General features: G+C 48.2%; 2 protein-coding genes across 3 annotated transcripts; one reads left to right on the forward strand and one right to left on the reverse strand.

The window, feature by feature from the left end:
* The first annotated feature begins 988 nt into the window (after positions 1-988).
* SQSTM1 (sequestosome 1) lies at positions 989-5,640 on the forward strand. 2 transcript variants are annotated; one of them, XM_033006268.2, is made up of 8 exons: positions 990-1,258; positions 1,403-1,498; positions 2,383-2,612; positions 2,733-2,889; positions 3,356-3,445; positions 3,961-4,205; positions 4,467-4,674; positions 5,331-5,640. In XM_033006268.2, exons 1-8 carry the CDS (start codon positions 1,081-1,083, stop codon positions 5,486-5,488), a joined length of 1,362 nt encoding a protein of 453 aa, XP_032862159.1. In that variant the 5' UTR covers positions 990-1,080; the 3' UTR covers positions 5,489-5,640. The 2 variants fall into 2 exon arrangements, with proteins under 2 accessions (XP_032862161.1, XP_032862159.1); XM_033006270.2 differs by lacking the exon at positions 3,356-3,445 and having other exon boundaries at positions 989-1,258.
* A 531-nt stretch (positions 5,641-6,171) lies between these two features.
* Positions 6,172-10,233, reverse strand: MRNIP (MRN complex interacting protein). Its single transcript, XM_033006316.2, has 7 exons — positions 9,940-10,233; positions 9,805-9,864; positions 9,477-9,574; positions 8,178-8,247; positions 7,750-7,886; positions 7,395-7,482; positions 6,172-6,878 (listed from the first exon to the last, which is right to left on the reverse strand). Exons 1-7 carry the CDS (start codon positions 9,997-9,999, stop codon positions 6,291-6,293), a joined length of 1,101 nt encoding a protein of 366 aa, XP_032862207.1. The 5' UTR covers positions 10,000-10,233; the 3' UTR covers positions 6,172-6,290.
* Between the last annotated feature and the right edge of the window lie 234 nt (positions 10,234-10,467).

The raw sequence follows: 10,467 nt of genomic DNA on the forward strand, positions 1-10,467 counted from the left end.
CATCAACGAGGAACCTAATAATCATTGATCCATCTTTATTTAATTACGCTTGGGCGGCACAGACAGCGTGTTCTGCCAGCTGGACACTCCTGTGGCCAGATTAAGAGGCCTGTCAACTCTATCTGATCTGCAAAAAAATCTTGCTGCCAGCCAACTTGGAAAGCCCCCAGAACATCCTCCTTAATGTCAGTTATGTTTATACCAGTATCTTTATTTTTAGCCCCCACCCTTCCGAAACAGTTCAGGGTTCAGGGAAGGGCATTAGCTGGAGAGTTATTTATTCCTGTCATGCTGAGCATGCAAACCCCTCCGATGGGCACCGCCATGCAGGCAGGAGTGGGGCAGGCGCACGGCTCCCCACCTCCGTCACCCCGCTGGGTTGGCTCTGCTTGTCCTGGTGCAGGTGACAGAGGTGACGAGCAGAACCGGGGTGGCCGAGGGCTGTGTTAGCAAGTGCCCTGGCTAATGCTGGGTGGCTACTGCCAGGCAGCGATGGGACCAGCTCAGCGGGGGGGCCGCCCCTTGGGTGCACAGCAGCTCTGCCGTTGTGTTTGCCCACCGGTGGGTCTCAGAGGCCGCGTGGGCACCCAGAAGGCACCGACACGGCGCTCGCTCCCCGCTGCCCAGGCACCGCTGGTGCTTTTAGCACCAGCAAGGCCCTGCACCCCCACACCGCTGGGCCCCCCGGCACTGCTCCGTCTGCCGTTCGGGGGGATGCAAACTGGGGCGCAGGGCCCGCTCACGGGGCTGGGCGCGAACACGTGTGCAAGTTCACTGCTTTTTTTTTTTTTTTTTTTTTTTTTTTCTCCCCCCTGTTGCAGGCGGCGCACCGGGATGGAGGGGACCATCGGGAGCTAGCGAGGGGGCGTGGCCTGCTGGATTGAGGCGTGGCTTGGAGCGAGGGGGCGCGGCTTTAGGGTGGCCCGTACCCTGAGCCGTCACTCGGGGGCGGGGCGAACGCTGCCGGCCCCGCCCCCTCGGCGCTATAAGGCGGCGGCGGCCAGGCCCGCTCCCGCCCCGCTGCCCGCCCGCCCCCGGCCCGGCCCGGCCCCCGACGGCAATTCCTGCTGCGCCACAGCCATGGCGGCCCTCACGGTGAAAGCTTACCTGCTGGGCAAGGAGGAGGCGGCCCGCGAGATCCGTCGCTTCTCCCTGCCGCCGCCCGCCCGCTACCAGGCCATCCACGACCGCGTCGCTGAGCTTTTCCAGGGGTTGCTGCGGGCCGGGCCGCCGCCCGCCTTCCGCATGCACTACAAGGGTGAGGGGGGACGGGAGGGCACGGGGGTCCACTGTGGGTCAGACCCCCAAGTCGGTGTCGCTGGGGGTGGGAAGGGCACGGGGATGCCCCCCCCCCCCCGCGGCACCTGACCGGGTGCCTAATCCTGCGCTTTACCCTCCCTAGATGAAGACGGGGACCTGATCGCGTTTTCCACCGACGAGGAGCTGGAGATGGCGATGCCTTACGTGCAGGACGGCATCTTTCGTGTTTACATCAAAGGTAACGCCGCACAGCCCCCCAGGGCGGTAGCAGGTTTCCAGCTTTGTCTCCGAAAATGGGAGACGCCAGCCCTGGCCTTTCCCCTTGTCCTCAAGGGCCTGGTGTAGGCTGCAGCTTTTTTGGGGGGGACACGTTAAATAAAGGGCAGGGTCATATGCCAGAATCTGAATCCTCCCTGCTGAGGTGGGGTAAATGACGACAGGTTTCTTCCCAGCCCTATTGTCTCAGCTGGCCCACTGCAAGCCACTGTTGTCATGCTGGCTCCCTGTAAACACTGGCCTGGCAGTGGTATCTTTAATACAGTATGTTAGGAAGCCTTAGTTCCAGCTTATTCAGCACATACTTGCTCCCTAGTCCCTTCTGTTTGGATAGATACCCCCAAAGCTTTATTCACAGTGCATCTGACGAGTCACACAAGGCATGGCTGTGGTCCCCATTCTTCTCTGTTACGGCTTCTGGCATTTATTCCTAACTCCCTCTCAAGAAACATTGTGTTCTTGCAGTGCTTAGGAAGGTAGGATGAGAAGCCAAATGGGGCAGTGCAGTACTAACCTAAAATAAACATGCCAAGAGACTGTTAAGGATAAGGCATGCTCAGTTTAAGGAACAGGTATCTTTGCGAAACCCTTTCGCACTTGGTTTAAGTTTTCTTACATGTCCTCAGCTTGTGTTTGGCAGACAGTGTAAAAATAAACCGACCTAGTAAGTCAATACTTAAACGGTGCTTTTGCCAAGAAAGGTTATGATCATTGAGGTCCCTTCCAACCTGGTATTCTATGAATACTGATCTGACAAGGGCTGTTTGCACTTCCTTCTCTTCTGCCTGATTTCCAGCCTTTAAATAGTAACCTTGTTCTTGATGCAAAGTTTCCTTTCCTTAATAGAGAAAAAGGAGTGCAGGCGGGAACATCGCTCGCAGTGCAGCCAGGAGCCTCCCCGTGACATGGTGCACCCCAACGTGATCTGTGACGGCTGTGAAGGACCGGTGGTGGGTGCCAGGTTCAAGTGCACTGTCTGTCCAGACTATGACCTGTGCAGCACCTGCGAGGGTAAAGGCATCCATAAGGAGCACAACATGGTGATGTTTCCAAGTCCACTGCTAAATCCATTTGAGGTGAGGACAATCTGTGGAAGGGAACTAATGAATGGGATATTCCTCAAATTTAAGTCTTAAGTTACAGTTACTCAGAATCTGGCTGTGTGAACAGAATCACATGAACATTACCCTTTACAGTGGTTTCCCCGAGGACGCTGGCTCCGTAAAATGCAGCACGGTGTTCCACCCTTCCCGTGGATGCACTGCTGGGGATATCCTGGCCCTGCAGCTCCATGCCAAAACTCCGAACAAGCCCAAGCCAGTGCTGCAGCCTCCAGCCCACCCACTGCAGAAGGTAAGAGGAGATGCCCTGGTAAACAAGGTGGTGGTGGAGCCAGAGTAGCTGAGGTTCTGCAGCAGAGGGTAGAATCTGGGTGGAAAAATAGACATAGGAACTAATCTAGTTTGCTTGAAATAATTAGCACCTTTCAGCACAGAGTGGGATTATTTTAAAGCATGCTTGGGCCCATGCAATCAATGAGGATACAGAGAGAGTATCTGGAACCAAACCAAGCTGAGCTATTAGGTCAAGCATGTTGCTACTCAACTCCAGATCTACCTTTCAGCATGGCTAATGAGCCTTAACAATGCTAATGCCACTGGTTTTCTGTTCCAGTTTTTGTTTCTATACTGCCTTTGTTGTGCAGTGTATGTGAGTGACAGGAAATAAGCACCAAGATCTCATGGGGATTGGGGATACACTCTGTAGGTGCTCTTTCCTTCTCGGCTTCCATGTGTGCTAACAGAAATTGTTTTTCTAGAAGCTTCTACTAACAGCCAGCCTCAAGACCCCAACGTCACCTTCTTAAAGAATGTTGGGGAGAGTGTTGCAGCTTTTCTGAGCCCCCTGGGTAAGTGACTTAGTTTGTTACCCCAATCCCTGAGACTGGTTTTAAAGGTCCTTTTGACAGGAGCAGCAATCAGCTTTTGTGACTGATACTGGAACAACCTCATGCTTCTAAGCCTTGAAGGCTTAGTTTATTGCTGCCTAGGCTTAGAACAGCCACTCAGTACCTTTTTAGAGCCCTTCTTTGGGTGGAAATGAGGAAAGATTTCACTAACATGTCACCACTGTAGCACAAGTTAGTGGTGACTCATGATTTTGCCTGGCTTGTGTGGACATAGGTAACTTCTGCCCTGGCCCTCTAAATGTATGGCTTGTCTGTCTAGAGGAAGATGACTGTTTGGTGTTTTAACTACTCTTTGTTTAAAGAATGCTTTGCATATTAATTTCTGCACGTTACATGGCAAACTGTAGGATTACAGAAACCTTGCAGCATTTAGACCAGGATTGCCCCATGCTCATTTAGGACTGTGCTTTGGAAAAACCTCTGTAAGACTTTGTTCATCTCAAACGCACTTGCAGGTATTGAAGTTGATATTGATGTGGAACATGGAGGACAGAGAAGCAAAGTGACTCCTGCTTCTCCCAATCAAGAGAAGAACAATGCTGAGTCAAGCAGCAGTACTCTTAACCAGAATGTTCAGACCAAACCAGACTGGAGTAACACAGTTTCTGCTACAGAAGTAAATGTTGTTGCAGAGCAGATACAAGACATGGTGATAGATCCTGTGCCCACACAAATGGAAGATGGCAGCTTCCAACCCCAGGTACAAGAACTATGACACTAATTTAATAGTGCTTGCTGCAGCTTTACTAAGAAGGAAGATGATAATTTAGCATGCATTGTGGGGTTGACTATTAAGATGTCAGCAGATTAAGTGATAAACAGCACCTTTGCTTTACCAGTTTACAGCAAAGGTGGTGGGACTTCTTGTGGATGTAACTTCATATTAAAGGCAGATAGTAGGGAGCATGCATCTTACCTGGAAAGCACTGCAGCACCCAGACATTGCCCCTTTCCATTTCAGGAACAGAGCGAGTCCAGCAGTTCATCAGGGGGTGAGGAGGACTGGACCCACTTATCTTCCAAAGAAGTGGATCCTTCCACAGGTGAACTGCAGTCTCTGCAGATGCCAGAGACAGAGGGTCCCAGCTCCCTGGATGTATCTCGGGATCCTCCCCATCTAGGACCTACAGGACTTCGAGAAGCTGCGCTCTACCCCCATCTCCCACCAGGTATGAGAACGTGTGCACGTTTCACAGCTGAGAGTAATTGTCACTCAGGAACTGCCAACTTGCTTGATACAAGCAGATGTGCTTTTAGAGAAATGGTAGAAACCAAGGTCACTTAAGTTACAGCTAAACTTGTCCATAACTTCATTAGCAGGTACAGCAGCTCTTACATTGTTAGAGACAGACAGGTTCTCCTCTTGAATGTGGGCAATTAAGTCTTAACAAGACTCCTGACCTTCGACTAAGAGGCCATTTGAGTGATATGAAAAAGTGTGGTATCCTGAATCATGTCCTTGCTCTGTACTCTTGAAGAAAGCCTTTTAATGCAGGATGCAGACTAATACATCCTGTGACTTTAAGACAGCATTTTTCTGGTGGGAGCCAATAACACTGTACAAGGCCATTTAATGGAGATCAACAGCACAGTCTTAGAGCAAGGCCAGCTGAGTCTGACTCAGCAGTTTTCTTAGCTGGTTATGTATCTTTTATCTCGGACATCTGCCCTCCTGGGAGACAGGGCATGTCTTCTAGCATTTAATCAGCTATGCTGGATTTACTAGGATTAGTGCTAACCCTACCCACTCTGTGGTATTAAGAGCCTTGGTTGGTTTGCCACCTATGTGAAATATTTCAACTTTAAACTATTCTTCTCTTAATAGAAGCAGACCCTCGCCTCATTGAATCTCTGTCCCAGATGCTCTCTATGGGTTTCTCGGATGAGGGTGGATGGCTCACTCGACTCCTGCAGACAAAGAACTGTGACATTGGGGCAGCACTAGATGCCATCCAATATTCCAAACAGCCACCTCACTTGTAGTCTGTGTAACAAAAAGCACTTCACTTTCTTCCTAACTGAAAGCAGACAATGCAGTACAACTTGGCACTTCATCTTTCTTCCTGCTAAGGGTTTCTGTCTCATGTTCCTAAGTGCTTGTAGAATGGAAGAAAAATAAATACTACTTCCTGGGATGAGTCTGTGTCAGTGTTTAAGTAGCACAGCTGTGTTACATTTGTTTACTGTAACTTAGAGAAGAGTTGTGGGACTGAGCTAAGAGCATGTGATTTCACTGAGCAGCTCCCTGTGCAAGGGAGGCAGCGCAGGACTTTAGGCCTGCCTTGCACCCTTCTTGCACATACCTTGGTCTACCCTTAGGACTCCACTTCTCAAGAGAAAATAAATGCTTTGCTGGCTCTGAAGCCTGCTCTGCAGCTCTGGAAGAAAAGGTTGCTATGGTAGCTCTAAACAAAGAGGTATAGTACAGGGGAAAACAGTTTGTAAGGGGGAACTAATCACCGAATTAAGTGTGCAGGCCAGAAATCTTGCCTGGAAGCTTTCTCCCCCCCAAGCTGACCTACTTCTAGTCTTACTTCAAGATGACAAGGTTGCTAGACAACACTGCCTAACTGTAGCACTTGCCCATTGCAACATTATTCCACCTTCCTACCCTTCCCCCAAACACAGCCATAAAGCAAGTAAACAGCTTTAATCAAACACAGCCATAAAGCAAGTAAACAGCTTTAATAGTGCAATTCTGTAAGGCTTAGAGTAAAGCCACTTTCAGTTAAAAATTTTGCCAAATACAGTGTAGAGACAAACACAAAAGTGATGCCTGGACTTCTCAGAGATCAGCATCAAACTCCTCACCTGTACAAAAGAGGTGTTCAGAAGAAATGCTGCTAGGCTTTGGCCCAGTGTTACAGGTAACAAGGATGTCTGCCCTGCCGGTGCTAGCCAAACTGTACCTTCTGGCAGTGGTCTCTACACCACCAGATCCTGCCCCTACCAACTGACTTTGAGGTTCTTTGAACAACACGTTCTCCTCAACTGAGTAACTGGTGCTAGGCAGTTTTGAGACAAGCTGCTCAGGGTTAGCAACACACTTTTTAAATTCAAAACCTGTACCTTGAGGTAGAGTTCCTCCAGCCTGTTCTGAGCATCTACTGGCCATACCATCTGCTGCAGCAGTGCTGCGTAGCCCCAACCTTCCACTGCCCTCCTGTGGTGACAAGGTGACCCTGGCAGTGTTTTCACTGCAGCTGTCAGAACATGAGAGGAATTTTTCCCACTTTGAGGGTTTGGTACAAGCAGGTGGGGTTTGTGTATTCTCCTCAGGCACTACGGACTCACAGACAGCAGGAACCATACTGACCCCAGAAACAGCATCTCCATCATCTTGATCAGGTGCTGCTACTAAGTATTTCTTGCGCTGTAAGGAGAAAGAGAGCTTAGTTATAAATCCAGCACGCACAGCCAAGCCACATAGAAACATGCAAAGAATGAGCACTCAGGTCCTCCAAATGCACCCACATTCTCACCAGCCCTCCAAGGCAGCGCTGAGGCCGATGTGCTGAGCCCTATGAACTCTGGGCTGTGAAGACTCAGGCCAGCTTCACGGGCACTGCAGGTAATCACAGTAACCTTAGTGATGGCATGCTACACAGCTGCCACTGCTCAGTAAGGCAAAGCAGCACAGACTGCAGCTGTGCTGATGGAGGAACGTGGCTCAACCACTCAGCCTGCACAAGGTGGCGTTGTTTTTCCTGATGAAAACCCTTCAGAAATGCCTGACAATTTTCTTTTCCTACCCAGTCATTCAAATAGAAGACCAGGGAAAGACTCATAAAAATACAAAATTATGATGACACAAGAGGTCAGGATAACACTCTTTTGTTGTATTGGTAAGAAGCATCTTCTACAACAAAAATACATCAGCACTTTTAACCTTTTTGGCTTGGTAGGCAAGCTGGAAAACTCCATTTTCTTCTGGATAGTCCTGAGTATCACCGGAGAGGAAGCTCTTCTGGTGTTTCCTAGCCAAGAAAACAATTCACAAAAAGGACAGATAAGCAGTGTGAATTTTTGTCACAAATCACCAGAAATGTCCATAAAATGCATTTCTCTAGCAATAAGAGAAGTTTTACCCCCAAAAAACAAATCCCTGCTCAGCTCAGGTCTTACACTGCAACCTCTAATTTATTCAGCTGTTGGAGATGAGCTACTTCCCACATTTCCAAACCAAATGTCACCACGTGGGGACAGGAATTACACACACACAAAAAAAAAAGTTATTTTTGTACCTTTGTTTTTCCACAGTGTTCTTTCTCTGGGAACAGAACTGTTGTCTTTCTGTACCTGCCACCTTCTCCCCATCTTCCTGATCTTCATTGTCCTTGTCCAGATATTTACTCCAACGACTGACTTCTACCCTTCCCTCCTACAACACTGAAGAATTACCAAAACCAGCAAAATACATAGTGATGCCAAAAATGAGAACCCTGTCTATGCCAAATGCCTCAAATCACAAGTCAGTTTAGGACATGTTCTTGTATCATGTTCCCAGGTTCAGCATCCTGGTGGAGCACAGTTTCTGTATACATCTCATTGTCTCTCTGATGATATACACTATTTCAGCTGTCTCAACCCATACAAAGGGATCACTAATTTCACTTTGATTCACTTAAGTCAGTATGGGTTGGTATTTACCTCAGCTTTGTAGGTATCTTACCTGTTGGACCGAAGTGTCTTCAAGTTGGGCTGCTGTATTTTTTCTGTCATTTACAGGGTCTTCTGTGCACCTAAAATAGAGGTTTAAACTAGAGTTTCTAGAACGCATTTCTGTCTGTTGATTTACAATTTTGAAATCACCCAGTCATAGCACAAGGGATTGGAGAGAAAGCATGGATAGGAACACTGGATAGAAGGCATGTCAGAAAAAAAAGAATCTATAGAAAGGCAGATGTCAAATGAAAGACTTGCAAGACAGGGTACCCAAATACTTGGAAAAAAAAATCTAGCTAAATGGTAGCCCTCCTTTTTATGCAAAGAGTAGCAAGTCTGATCTAAAGCCACTAATCATGAAATGATGAATTCTAATTGATCATAACTAGGGATATAACAGCGTGAATTTGGGACAACAGCTTAAACTCACTAATTATATCCCAAGCAACCAAGGAAAAAGGAAACTTATTTCACAATGTTTTGAATTTCACAATGTTCTGAATTTCACAATGTTTTGGGAACAGAAATAGCAACCCTTTTTGATAAAGAGAACAAACAATGAGTTTTCTTTCCAAAGCTTAACCCTGAAGCACTGCATATACATGACTAAGTTATCTTACTTGCTTTGACTGATTTCTGAAAATAACCTTGAGTAAAAAGCAAGCTGGACCAGTTCAAGAACAGTTCAAGATTAGGCGATTTGTAAACAGATTCAGGAACGAAATAAACAGGAAAGTGCTACTCAGATTTTTCAACCCAGCAGGAATTACACCCAAATGTTTGCACTAAACAAGTCTTTTTATCAATAGCAACATTGATTACTCAACAGACTCAGTATGAAATCCCTGAATGTCAACAGTTGGGTAGCAACAGCTTAGACTGGAGGATGTTTTCTCTCTGAGGATGCTCCTCTGCATGGTTTGTCAGTCTGTAAGATGGACATCTCCAGTCAGCTCATCAAACAGTAAATAAGAAAGACCAATTAAAAAAAAAAAAAAAAACAAAACAACAAACTAAACCCAAACCCTACTGCATATATTTTAATGGGTAAAGGCCTGACCAACCAACACTATTGATTAACTTACTTGAAAAAATTCCTTGCCAAAAGAAACATGCCAGGACACTAAACCCAATAAATACCTTGTTCCTATGAAGTGATGACAAAACTGGCACGTGTCATGGCTTTATAACAGGACAAAAAACCCTCCTGTGAGCTCAGATCAGATAACAGGCACCCAGTGTGTGAAGATGTGCATCAACTGTAGCACATCAAAAGAAACAAGCAGGTGAAGATTCAACACCCTACCGAGATGTCCAAGCAATTGCTTCCTCCGCCTCACCCTGCAGCAAGTTTAATTTCTGGACATGGTGCCTACAATCCAGGCCAGACCCTTGGCCATAAACCTGCAAAAAATTTAATAAAAACAAGGCTTAGGGAGCAGTCAGAAGGAAAAAGCACAAAGTGAGACTTCACCTCAGGTAATACAGAAGTGCTAACTCAAGTTAGCACCTACGGCAGAGCATGTGATGTCCTGGGTATGGCTAATTGCCACGCTGGGCTGCCCACTGCCACGCTGCAGGGCTCCACCGCCACGCTGGGCTGCCCACTGCCACGGCCCAGGCCGCCCCCTCACCTTTTGCACGGCCTGCCGCTGGCCGCACACGCTGCAGCTCCACTTCCCGCTCCGCTTGACCTAGGAGGGCGCAGACGGGGTCAGTCGCGGCCCACAGCCCGCGGCCCAGGGTCCGCACCCACGGCCCGCACCCACCTGCTGCACCTGGAAGAGGCGGCAGGAGCAGCACCGCAGCGCCCAGCACCGCGCCGCCATCCCACCCTCACCATGGCAACGCGCGCCTTCCGGCCACGTGACGCACCTGCTACCAGCGAGTCTGCCGCTCTGGCCCCGAGTCCGCCGAGCCCGCGGGCGTTACGCGCCCCAGCGACAGAGCGCGGCGGCCGCAGACTCGCACCTTTTCTTAAAAAAATAAATCATTCCACTGCCCTGAGCCGGCCTCAGACGGGGGAAGTTAATGCAGCGCCTGGGAGCCGACAGAACCGAAGGTTGGAGGGATGGCTGGGATGTGTGTTTGTTTAATAAAAGTCGCGTTCTCCCAGGAGGGAAAACAGTGTGTGTGTTCACCTACCTGAAACTGCGTCAGTCTGTGCTATATAAAAAATAAATATACAGAATAATAATTAAAAAAATAAGAAGACAGAAAGACAGAAAGGAAAAATAAAAGAGAGAGACAGGCAGAAAGGAGAGAAAAAAAAAAGATTACAAAAAAAGAAAAAGGGG

Source organism: Tyto alba, unplaced genomic scaffold (assembly GCF_018691265.1).
Source record: "Tyto alba isolate M040663 unplaced genomic scaffold, T.alba_DEE_v4.0 Super-Scaffold_17, whole genome shotgun sequence".
NCBI classification, from domain to species: Eukaryota; Metazoa; Chordata; class Aves; order Strigiformes; family Tytonidae; genus Tyto; species Tyto alba.